General features: G+C 35.3%; 1 protein-coding gene across 3 annotated transcripts in view; it reads left to right on the forward strand.

Annotated features, from left to right (window-relative positions):
• rxrbb (retinoid x receptor, beta b) overlaps positions 1-13,891 on the forward strand; it is a 36,529-nt gene that overhangs the window by 14,481 nt on the left and 8,157 nt on the right. For all 3 annotated transcript variants that reach the window (XM_087285102.1, XM_087285103.1, NM_131238.1), the window contains 4 exon segments: positions 247-376; positions 2,204-2,336; positions 2,417-2,458; positions 2,578-2,669. In XM_087285102.1, coding sequence (XP_087141228.1) covers positions 247-376; positions 2,204-2,336; positions 2,417-2,458; positions 2,578-2,669 — 397 coding nt within the window.

Genomic DNA, 13,891 nt, shown 5'->3' on the forward strand with positions numbered 1-13,891 from the left:
AGCTGGTTAAAAAAATTAGAGACAACTCATTTGCCAAGTTTTATTAACTGTTGTCTGGCAAATTCAGTTTCCTGCTGGTATGTAAAGCTGTTTCAATTCTGGTGTTTCAGAGTTGGATTACAGATAAACAGATAAAGCATTCAGACATTTATCAGTTCACAGATTTTCTTTATGTTGTTTAGAAGTGCCAGAGGCCTTTGCACCAGCTCTCTCCTCCACTGACTCTGTGACTTCTCTGTTCTCCAGCCCAATGATCCAGTCACTAACATCTGCCAGGCTGCTGACAAACAGCTGTTCACTCTGGTGGAGTGGGCCAAGAGAGTCCCTCACTTCTCTGAGCTGCCGCTGGATGACCAAGTCATTCTGCTCAGAGCCGGTATGACTGTCTGACTTTTTCATTCACATTTTGCTGTAGTCTCATCAGTTCTCCCTGCATTCGCATGGGTTTCCTCCGGGTGCTCCGGTTTCTCATTCATTCATTCATTCATTTTCTTGTCAGCTTAGTCCCTTTATTAATCTGGGGTCGCCACAGGGGAATGAACCGCCAACTTATCCAGCAAGTTTTTACGCAGCGGCTGCCCTTCCAGCCGCAACCTATCTCTGGGAAATATCCACACTCATACACTATGGACAATTTAGCCTACCCAATTCACCTGTACCGCATGTCTTTGGACTGTGGGGGAAACCGGAGCACCCGGAGGAAACCCACGCGAAGGCAGGGAGAACATGCAAACTCCACACAGAAACGCCAACTGAGCCGAGGTTCAAACCAGCAACCTAGCCACCTTCTTGCTGTGAGGCGACAGCACTACCTACTGCGCCACTGCCTCGCCCTGCTCCGGTTTCTCCAGTAGGCTAAATTGTCCGTAGTGTATGAGTGTAAATAAGTGTGTGCGGATGTTTCCCAGGGATGGGTTTAGGCTGGAAGGGCATCCGCTGCATAAAAACGTTCTGAATAAGTTGGCGGTTCATTCTGCTGTGGCGACCCTAGATTAATAAAGGGAGTAAGCCGAAAAGAAAATGAATGAAGATTAAGTTTTAGTGTCCTATAAGTAATAATTAAACAGCTATTTATAATTTAATAGCTAGTGATTTAACAATTAATTTAAAAGATTTTTTGGAGAAATCTATTAGGGTGTACTCATTGATGATGAGCACTGTATACTTGAAAAATTAGGCTGAAATAATACTTTGAAAGATAGTAGTGAATAGAGCTGCACAATTTAGAGAAAAAATAGAATTGCTATATATCTAATCAAAATTGCGATTTACTATCGATTTACTATTTACTTTCATAAAAGAGCGCATTGACAGTGCAGTGACAATGCTTTCCATACACAATTTAGGCTTTTACTTCACAGCACAAGAATTCTTGTATTAAAATGTAGAATTTATAAAAATGTATTAAAATGTATAAATATGTAATATATTTATTATGTATTAAAATGTAGAATTTATAAATGTATTTATATATATAACATGTAATACAATCTTGTAATTTAATACAAGCAGTTAAATATATGAACTGTACCTTTAATTTTACAGATGTAATAAAACACTTTTTTAATGTATCAGACAAAACTTCAGTACATGCACAGAACAACATGTGCATTTATAGCAAATGAATAAATGTAAATAACATCCTAATTGCCTTTTGAGCTTTGTCAAGCAAGTTTTTAAACACCTGTGATTGATCGATCGGTCAGTCAATCGGTGGGTTCTGCTGTAACAGTTGTCTGCTTTGAAAGTAACGTTAGTTGGATTGTTTTAAGTACTCATGCTCACCTCCCTCGCCATAGTAATAATGGAAATAATGGCAGCTTTTGCGATATAAAAATCGCACCTTTTCAAATCACGATTTCAGTTTAAAGTCGGTTAATCGTGCAGGCCTAGTAGTGAATTATCAAACAGGATGTAAGAATTTTGGGGCTGAATTGTTCTTCATTTGTTTTATGCCATTAAATAAGTCCTGTTCTAAATATGCTTGGTTATTATTTTGACCTTTTTGGTTTACAAAAAACAAACAAACATATAAATATATATTTATATATACATATGTCCTTACAACAAAATTATACTGATATTAGTCAGCAAACAATTCAGTACTTTTAAGTATTTGAACTTGTTAGTTGTCATACATGTAGCCTGACATGATGTTAAAACATCCACAAACCAACCATGTGTGGCATGGTTTTTCTTCCAGGGTGGAACGAGCTGTTGATTGCTGCCTTCTCTCATCGCTCCATCAGTGTGAAGGATGAGATTCTGTTGGCCACAGGTCTCCATGTGCCCAAAGAGAGCACTCACAACTTGGGCGTGGAGGCCTTTTTTGACAGGTCACACTGAAGTCTTTGATTCCAAATGTTGCACAATAGAGTAATTTTAGTGGCTTAACATGTTTGTTTTGTCTGTACAGGGAGAGTTCACACAGTGCAGAGGTGGGAGCCTTATTCGACAGGTAATGCATACGATCACATCTTTGTTTTTGCTTTTGGAATTGTGACTATTCCAGTAGTTCTGATGCTAGGGTGATTTAGCCCTCATGGAGTCCTCAATAAGTTTATATCATATGCGCAGGGTTCTTACTGAGCTGGTCTGCAAGATGCGTGACATGCAAATGGACAAAACTGAACTTGGCTGTCTGCGTGCCATAGTTCTGTTTAACCCAGGTAAGCATTTATTTTAGCTTTATTTAGAAATGGTTCATTTTAAGAAATATAAAATTGTCAGTAGTACTACTGCAGATCAAATATTTCTGTTTCTGATTGAATGCTTTTTGAAGATTTGGAAAGGCTATTATTTAATTCATCTTTTTGTTATTATGAACCTGTTGTACAGTTTTTGTTTCTTTTTACACAACACAAAGAATAAATTTGTGTATTTGAATTGGCAGTTTAATAAAAGCCCCAAATATGACTCCGTATCACTGTACATAAAAAAAACAAACAAGCAAACAAACAAAAACGATCCTCTAGACATATTTAATTTTTAGACAAAATGTACTTTTGAAAACCTAAAAAGGGTGTAATATTTTATCATTGCCTTACCTTGTTAATTGTTATCAGATCATAAAGAATTTAAAGTGTTAGTTTATCCAAAAATGAAAAGTCTGTTATTAACTAATCACTCTCATGTTGTTCCCAAGAGCTTTCTGTTCCTCCATAGACCAAAACTTTCCAAAGTCCAGAAAAGGAACCAAAAACAGTCAAGACATTCCATGTGACTTCCGTGGTTCAACTGTAATCTTACAAAACTCAGAGAACACTTTAGTGTGCACAAATAAAAAAATAAAATGGACAAGGAAGATATGAACAAAGTAGCTTCATATGATAACAGTTTAACCTCACATGGAATGTTTTGACAATCTTTTTGGTTTTATATTTGTTGTAAGATGAATGAAGGTCACAAGGTATAGTAACGACATGAGGGTAAGTAATTAATGACATAATATTAGGGCTGCACGATTAATCTTATTGCTATCACCATAACGATATTTGTGGCCCACGATCAATAAATAAATATCGTCACGATTTTACAGTACAAAGACCAAGCCGTTATTTTAATGGATGGAGTTTTTGGATTGTACCTCATCACAAGCATGAGGTGACTGCGTCTAGCTTGCAAGTGTTTCTTTCAAGGAATGCAATGTTGATCAGGTAGCTTAGTCTAAAGTCTCCAAGGTACACGATAAACCTTTATTAAGTACATTAAAAGCCATCACAAAGTGGCTTTTATTAGTGAACTAATTAAGGTACCTGCAGAGTCTTAAAAAGTCTAAAATTTAAAAATCAAAATTTAAGGTCTTTAAAAGTCTTAAATTTGCTGTTCTAGGTCTTAAATATTTTGCACAGGTCTTATTTTTGCAATGTCCATGTAACGCTACATCTAATGCTAATTTTAATTATTTTTTGTTGTTGTTGCTAGGTTTTTTGGGTGTTGTAGTTGTTTATTTCACTAGTCAAATTGTAATTTGCGGTTACAACTACAAAAAGGTCAACTTGCAATAGCCAATCAGCTTTCTGTTATAAAGTGTGCATGGCGAATGTGATGTCATCGCTGTGATTGCGGAAGTTGATTTCGGCTGGCAGAGTATGCTGTTATTTCACCGAAAAATGACGTAGGCACAGTTTTGTAAGTCGGGAGCGCTGTAATACGAGAGAGCGAATCTCTGCTCACACACCGATTTCCTCTGTTCGTGGACAAAACTGCTCGTGAGCTCCACAACACTGACTGCTCACGTGCGAATGATCTGCTCTCGCTCCGTCGGACTCCTTTCATGCTTATGCTCTCCAGAGATGCTTCAGCATATTGTAGTATTAAGAATAGTGAACTGATAAAATGAAAAACAGTGTAGTTTTACTACAGTAAAGTGTGGTGAATTGTAGTATAATATACCCTATATTGTAAAAAAAAAAAAAAAAAAAAAAACTAAAGCACCGGGTAGTTTGTTTTATATTACACTTCTTGTGGTATTTTAGCAACTATAGTATTACCACAACATATTAATTGAAGTACTTTACTGTACTTTACAAAGCACTGTACAGCAGACACTAGTTCACTTTTAGTTGCCATGATAAAATGAGATTGATAGTGAGATTTATTTGAAGAGAATAGTACAGTAGGCTATAATACTTTATTAATGTGAGTCATGGGATGGCAAGATGGCGACAGTCATTTGTACCTGTGAAACGCTGCGGGAGATAAATATCAAATATCTGGGGTTTCAGACGTCTGCAGGTCTGTTTTTTACCAGTTTGACTGCAACCATAGTGTTGCTACTGTTTCACGTGCAACTGCGCCGTATAATATGGGACAACTATTATGTTTGGACAACAAAAATAACTCCAAAGACCATAGTGCTACCTATGCATGGCGAAAAACACCTATACCTGAACTGGCTTTTTTGTTTTGTTGCCGCTGTCGCCTACCTGCGTGGAATCCCTATATTGCACAATGGTGTTCAAGTCCCAACTAATGTGTCTTGCCTCGAGAGAGCAGCTGAGCCGGGTTACCTGGATCGGAGGTATGGCAGGGGCGTTGGAACAGTATCCTGGCAGATTATCATTCCAGCGCGTGAAGTACGGCCGTCTCGTCAGTTGTGCGGGACTGAGTCGAGTATACCCTGCATTACTATAACTGTGCCCCTGTCGGGAGACTCGGTGAAGGCGGCGATAGTTTCAGATGCATCGAGTGAAATAGCGTTACCCCCGAATCTGCGAGGGGTTGCTGTACCCGGTCTCGGAGAGCGAGCCTGCTTTTCCCGACAACCGGGATGTCTATTTTTCCATATATGGCTTAAGGATTTCCGGAGCGTGTCGTCCCGTCCAGTTTACATTCTGCACGATCGGGTAGTCATTTCAGCTCATGCTGTCGTCTTTCACCGGTGGGTTAATGACATTCATATTAAAGCATCTTGTTCAAAAGACACGACTAGTCGACGCCAATTTTCACGGCTTTTATTGATTGTGCTTTTATTAATTGGAAATATTGAACTGAATCCTGGTCCTGACAAAACTGTTTTTATGTCTACCTTTTTATATTATCTGGGTTTTTATTCCTATGTTTTAAATAATATGCTGAGCCTGGGTCCAGACACAAATGTGATAAATGCGGACTTGTCACAACCTTTAGGCATTCAACAGTCTTCATTACATTTTTCTGAGGCTCTTCCTGCTCCTGTCATTTCAGGTTCAAATTATAAACATGTCAAAGTTCATAAAAAATCAAAGACAAATCCTGTCACACTGAGTCAGCTTGGTAAATTTAGAGGTTTCAAAATTTGTCATTTAAATATGAGGAGTCTTGTTCCCAAACTGGATGAATTCAAAATCATAATTGCTAAAACTAAAGCTCATGTTATGGCTATATCTGAATCATGGCTAACCTCTGATATACCAGACTCATTTCTTTCAATAGAAAACTATTCATTGTACCGTAGAGATCGGACCGAGAAAATGGGTGGTGGAGTTGCAGTTTATGTAAACAAAAAATATTCTCATTCAATTTCAAAAATCTCAACTGACTCAGAATCGTTACAATTAGTTGTCAATCTATCAAACCAGCTTTCAGTTACTATTATTGTCACTTACAAGCCCCCAAATGTCAGTGCGGCTACATACTTAATGCAGCTTGCTGACATGATAAAATGTGTTAAAAATAAGGAGCTTGTAATTCTAGGTGACATTAATATGAACTGGATTGACAACTCATCCAAATCTTTGAAAGCCTTAGCTATAAAATTGGGCTTACATCAATTAATTAAGGCTCCAACTAGATTTGGTAAAACCCGTAATTCTATTTTGGATCTTATATTTACAAACCAGCCAACTAAGTATGGTATATCTGGAGTAATTCACACCTCTGTTTCCGACCATTCACTCATATATGTCATAAGGAAAACTTTTAAACACCCAAGAACCCATAAAAACAATTATACATCAAAAATACCAAACTCCAAATTACCTCAGTTTAATGCTGAATTTGGAGATACTGATTGGAGTAATGAGATGTTATTGTCAAATCCTGACTACATCCTGGCAAATTTTTATAGCAAAGTGGAGGAAATACGGCAAAAGTATACAACTACTTGCAAAATGTATGTCAGACACAACAAAGTACCTTGGGTAAATTCTGAAATTTTACAACTTTTAAAGAAAAAAGCATCCTCTCTGAAGGCATACAGATTTTCTAAAACACATGAAAATAGGCTTATTTTTAGTCAATACAGAAATAAATGTTACTCTGAATTGCGTAAAGCTAAACAACTCTATTTTCAAAATCAAATTAATCAAGCTGCTACCAACCCAAGAGTATTATGGCAAACTATTAAATCTATAACTGGTGAAAATAGTTTTAAAAATAACAATAACTTACAAATATCTATAAATGGTACTCTTCTCACTGATCATGAAAAAATTGCTAACTCATTCAATGAGTATTTTATTTCATCTGTACAAGAGCTGTCTTCTAAATTTTTAGCTTCTCCGGTGCTTCAAGTACCACCAAATACATGTCAACAGTTTTCTTTTTCTGAGATCTCACAAAGTGAGTTATCTGATATTTTGAACTCTTTTAGAATTTCTCATGCCTGTGATGTAAACAACTTAAACATGCATTTTATGAAAACTCATGCTAGTACTCTTATACCACTTTTCCATCATTTAGTTAATTTGTGTATTAGGCTCCATAAATTCCCTGACACCTGGAAAACTGCTCAGATTATTCCAATATTCAAATCTGAGGACCCAACTAGTGTCTCTAATTACCGGCCAATCTCAATTCTCCCTACATTTTCTAAGTTACTTGAAAAGGCATTGTATAATCAGTTAATTGTTTATCTTGAAGACAATAAGTTGCTTAGTGATAGCCAGCATGGCTTTAGACCATTGCGCTCAACCATGTCAGCATTGCTTTTATTTACTGAACATATACGTAAGGCACTAAATAAAGGACATGTCACTGGAGCTGTATACATAGACTTTAGAAAGGCCTTTGATACAGTTAATCATAATATTCTTTTAAACAAATTGATCTCATTTAATCTCTCTTCTTTTGCAATAGATATGTTTTCATCATATTTATCCAATAGATCTCAGGTTGTTAAAATTGGTACAACAATTTCTCAGGCATTAAGTTGTTCTATGGGGGTTCCTCAGGGAAGTATTTTGGGACCTTTACTTTTCCTGATGTATATCAATGACCTCCCTCAGGTAATTAAACATTCAGATTCTTTATTGTATGCAGATGACACTGTACTTTTTGTGTCTGGATCGAGTACAGACACAATTAACAATAAATTAAATACAGATCTTCAGCATTTACATGAGTGGCTGCAAGACAATCATTTGACTATTAATGTTAAGAAAACAGAGTGTATGTACTTTTATTCACCTAGGAAAAAATTATCCATATCCCATCCCCTCACTTTCTCAAATCAAAAACTTTCCATTGTATCCACATATCAATATTTGGGAATCAGTCTGGACTCTCACCTCACTTATTGTAACCATGTTCAAAATGTTTATAAAAAGCTGAAACAAAAGCTATTTGTTTATGGCAAAATTAGGACAAATTTGTCTTTTTTTGTTTCAGAAACTTATCTGCATGCCATAATCTTGTCTACCTTGTCTTACTGTCTGCCTATTTGGTCTCTCACAACAAATTACATCTTGGAGCCAATAGCTAGACTATACAATAGGGCCTATAAGGTACACAACAGACTTTCTGGATGGACACATCACTGTTTTGCTCTATCACTTTCTAAAGCTTTAACATTTCAAAACTACATTATGAACACAGGTATCAAACTGTACTATCAAATTTTAAATAGCTCTACCTCAGCAGCCCTTTGTGCATTGGTACCTAAACTCAACACAAGGACTGATCGTTCCACCAGATCTGTAACAAATGGATGTTTGCCAGTACCGGCTTTTAAAAACTGTTATGGACAGAGATCTTTCTTTTATGTATTCACAAGAGTCTGGAATGAGATCCCACAACATCTCAAAACAATACCAACACTGAGACTTTTTAAGAAATCCCATGCTCGTCATCTGATGGTCAACTATCGCTGTAGCCACTGAGATAGTAGCCTGCTTTTTTTCTTTATCTTAAATGTTTGGTGATTGTTTGTACTGTGTTGATGGATGAGATGTTTGTCTGTTTTTATGTTCTGCAGAGCAGGAACCTGCTGAAAAACAGCATTCATGCTGAGTCAGGCCTGATTATCTTTTAATCTTTTCCTGTTTAAAAATTAAAAATAAAAAATAAATAAATAAATAATTAAGTTCCCTATTTTCTATCACACTTACATTTCTGCTTACTTTAGTTATATTTACTTTTTTTTTTAGAATGGTGTACCTTATGAATGTCTAATATATGTTTTAAAAATAAAACTATTCTCTGTATCTTTTAGTGTTTGAAACTGGAAATTTCTCATCACGTAACATACTGGTTATTGATAATAAATAGTGCACTAATATAAGTCAGATCAAAAAACATAAAAGGAAGATTGAACAGTGTACTGAGAGTGCGCAAAAAAAATTGTGCATGAGCAGTGCATATTTGAGAGTGAGAAAATTTTAGCAATTTTGTCCACAAACAGGACATCGATGCAAGAGCAAATAGATACACTCGCTCGTAATACATGAATGCGCTTGACTTGTAATACTGGCTCATGACATTTGTCAGTGAAATAACGCCATAGCAGAGCTAAAGAAGTTTTTTGAGACTCGGGTGAACAGTTCGTGCGGCGCCCCATTTGATTTGGGTTGAGTATGAAACACTTTAAAGAGATTTTGTCTGAAACAGGTACCTCTGTACCGACGTCTTTATGATCCGTCCATGCGTGATCATAGGGAGAACCAGATGACCAATAATTCTTGGCTAGAAATTGCAACAGCCATGGGATAGGAGGAAAGTTTTTGTAAAAGTTTGGAAAAACCTGAGGTATAAGTTTGTTAAAAAAAAGATGCACCCAAAAACATCTTCAATGATAATGATTTTCTTTTTATCCATCTTATTTTACTGTCTGTTTCTTTTGACCACCCCTGTCATCTAAAAGAATATCTCAATGGTGAACGCGTCAAGTATGTGGAGCCAGGTGAAAGCATAAATCAGCATTAAGACGTTTGTTTTTTCTATAGTTCAATAGTGCATTTAACCTGTCTTAGTACTGTTCAATTTAAATAACTTTTTACCACTAATTTTGCGATTTTACATTTTCTCTCATGTGTTTTTGATATTGTTATGTAGGTCTCAAATTTAATACTTAATGGTCTTAAAAAGGTCGTAAAAAGTCTTCATGTTATCTGCAGATTCCCATGTTAATGAGCTCAGTTCAGTTTTGCTTTGAGTTTTTCTATGCATTACTAACATTACTAAACCAGATAACATTTTTTTAAAGCTAACCAAATACTCTCTGAGATTCTGCAGTTTTTTTTTCATGAAATTTTTTGCATCAGAAATTGGTAAAAACAAATCAAAATTTAAATTATATAACAAGTATCAGATTCCAAGTATCTAATGTGTATATATATATATATATATGGCTGATTCCAGCGTTATGGACGTGACATTTGCAGAAAAAAAATTAAACGTATATACTCGGAGAATGTATATGTTAACAGAATATTGAAATATCTGTTTATATTTTTATTACCCCTTAACCATGGAGTTTAGGCATCAAAAAAATATCAGTCTATGCAGGTGTTTTATATTTAAAATGACGGCAAAATGAATGCGTTACGGACGTGACAAAAAAAAGACATGAGTTTTGTGAGTCGACATACTTGGTTAAAATTCTGTGAATAAAAATGCAGAAGCCAAAAATATTTATAACAGTCAAAAGGATAAGGGTTGGCTCTGCATGGGACATATATAATTCATTTTATTTACTTTTTCATTTTTGCATTAATGAGGAAAAACTATCGTTACGGACGTGACTTATCTTCGTTACGGACGTGACTGCTCTGAAATTGACAGTTGACACATTATGAAAATCAGATAAATGCTTTCAAAACTTGACAAAAGACCTATTTGTGGATATCTGTTGGGTGTGTAAACCAATAAACTTTAACCTCTGAGACATCTGAATGGTAAGGTTGCACAATTTATCAAACTTAAATAGATATCACCTTGTTATATTTAATTCGTATTATGGCATGTGTGTTGTTAAAGGTTAACGCACGTTCGAATGTTCAAAACTCAATTCGGAAACAGTGGTGCATGCTAACATGGTGCTTTTATTCTCTGAATAATATAGAATTGATAATAAACATAATCAGCTATAATAGGCCTATGTTTATCGGGCTCCTTTCCAGACAAACTTGAATTGAATCTTTGCCCGACTGTTAGTGCGCAAGACTGTGTCTACGTGGCGAATATTCAAAATCTAGTTGTGTCACAGTTATGGCAGTATTATATTTGACAAAGTTTATTTTAGTTTATTCTAGTTAATGTGTTAGTCGATTGAATAAATAGCTTAATTTGTCCACTCGCGCTTGCTTTCTTTTTCTCGTCGGCAGTCACTTCAGGACAGGTTGAAAAAATTTAAACAGAGGACCAGGATGAGAGAGAAAACTTTATTATGAAAGGTTTTGTGAAAAATAGCCATTAATTGCAGGCATGTACGATGGATGACTATAATGTTTATATTTTTAGGCTATAGTTTATAACCGATTGTGTAAAATATTGAATGACATTACAGCTGCAGGTGCTATCGATTTACTAATAAATTAAATACTCCTATAATGTAGTTAAAGCTTAGATCAATATCAAGATTTTATTCTTATTTTGCCGCCTGTAAAATAATTTTAATAAGCACTCAAGCACATTTGCCGGGTGCTTGAAATCTTTGAAAATGTTTTCATTTTAATGTAGGCTATAGCCTATTTTCCAGCTTTGAAAGTGCTTAGATTTTGGATAAAGGGCTTGGAAAATTAATTGTGTCGCTATGATAATTTATCTTTATAAATAGTTATTTAATTAATAAAATAAAAAACATATTTATGCTCTGCATGAAATGAAAACTCCGCTGTGGCCTGTGCAAGTGCCTGCAGCCTGACCCACGGCGTGCGCATTTTGAGCAATGGGAAAAGACCAAATGCATGGAGGTTATTGATTTTGCGCTCTGCATGCGCGCCTCGCGTTTTGCCATTGCCCGCTTTGTGAGCTCCAGAGGAAAAGCATGTTACCTCAGTGGCGTCTTTCATTCTTCAATCAAATGAAAGCAGAGGCGGGGTTTCCTTTGAGGTGACAAAGTGTGTTGTCAAGATACGGCGAACTTTTTAATAACGGAGTAGAGACTTGTGGTCGCTCTTTTAAGTCATCCAAAGTTGTATGACTTTACAAATCTTGAATTTTATAATATTATTTTAAAAATTAAATTATGACAAAATTGACAGCAACATTAGCGCACAATAGACCAGCTGATTCAGTTGTTACCAATAGTGACATACAAAAGAGCACCGTGCTCCTTTTTTTCTTTTTAATATAAAATGCATTGCGGAGCGCCTCACGTCTCTGGAATAAAAAAGCGCGTTCGTTGTGATCGGCCTCTATGAGCAACACATATTTGTTAACTCGCAGAACAGTAACACGTGCAAACACGTGCTTACAGATGTATTTTGCCAAAGAAGCAAAATGAAAGAAGGATATTCTGGCCACAGTTTGACACAGGAGTTGACACAGGAGTTGACGAACCAGCGCTGATGCTGGTCGTCTGTGCAGCCTGGAGCCGCGTCATAAACTCAACAGCTTATAAAACATGTATGCAAATTAATACAGTATCACATGTAAATAACAAAATTGTTATATCCTTAGCCTATATTTAACAAAAAGTATAGGTTCAAAGCCTTATGGTTCATTGTCATTATCTTTCCTTATACTCAGCGCGCGCGCGCACATGAACCGCAAGTAAGACAGAGGAAATAGGCTAATAAATCATAATTAAGACATAATCTTTAAAATGACTTCTATTAAAAATGTTGACAGGCTTTGTAATATTATAACAGCGGAGCATTAATTGAATGCATTTTTTCCGTAAAGCAATTTATTTGAGCTAGCCTAATATTTTTTAATTGACGGAAGAAAAAAAACACGATTGGACAAACAGTCTATGCCGATTCTTAAAACGCATTCATTCATGTTTTCGTTTTGTAATCTTAATTTGTCATTTAAGTAAAAAGGTTTAGAGCAGGATTTATTTTATTATTTTTGTTAGTTTATTCAGTTATTCTGTGCTGCTAAAAAACACTGCAGGTGCGTGAAGATGCTCCTTCTGTATGCTGTTTGCATGTTAAAATAACCTAAATCAGTATTTTAAAATGCAATATTTAATGTGTCAGACAAAATAGGCACGTCAATTTTTTTTTATTAAATAATATTTTGATATTAATCTGTTAACGGTTAATATCGCTTAACGAGCGGTTGTTGATTGGCAAAATCAATCGAAATCAGCATCCTAGTTTGGCATAAATTGTATCTTAACTATTTGATCTATTATTTGACGGTCAGTTACCCTATCTACAAAAGAAACAAGAAGTGCTTCAACACAAGGTGCTGCATCGCCAAAACACCAAGATTATGCGCCAAGATTATGGCATGTAAAATGTTGTTCTCTTTATTAAACATTTATTTTTGAAATGTTACTAAAATGGTTCATAGCTAACTGAAATGTTCAGTTCTTGATATAACATATGGATGTTATGTAATGTAAGTCAGTAATTGTAATGCAGCATCATAATGAACAAATATGCGCTAGTCATTGGCTTATATTAATAAGGAGTTCAAAAATGGTCACGTCCGTAACGCAAAATTGTAGTTGTTTAAAGCAAAGACCTGAGATGAGTTGGCGATCATAATTAGTATGGACATATTTTGGCTTTGTATACAAAGTTTCATATTATTTGTTATAATATTTATTCCACAATATAAACTTTTTCATTAAATCGTTACGGACGTGACACGTGACCGAAGCTGCGTGATGTCTTAAATATGTAGCTCATAAATCAAAAGGGCAGTAATGTTATGAAAAAGTAAGGGTAATTATTTATACTACAGACTCCAATCCTTCTGCAGAATGATTACTGTTAACATAAAGCATGGAAAAGGTGAGTCTTTAATCCCTTATTCTAAACCACGAAATGTGGTTGGATTATAATGAAATTTACCATTGGCACAATCCTCATATTTCATGGATAAACAAACCAATTTCCTTAAAAATTCAACAAGAGCACATCATTACAATAAAATATAGACCTTAATGAGCAAATTTAAATAGGTTTTGTTATTTTGGTCAAAAGTTAATTTTTTCATGATAAGGTTGACATTTTCATGGAATTGACCATATATATATATATATATATATATATATATATATATATATATATAT

This window comes from Danio rerio, chromosome 16 (genome assembly GCF_052040795.2).
Source record: "Danio rerio strain M-AB ecotype USA chromosome 16, GRCz13ab, whole genome shotgun sequence".
Taxonomy (NCBI): Eukaryota; Metazoa; Chordata; class Actinopteri; order Cypriniformes; family Danionidae; genus Danio; species Danio rerio.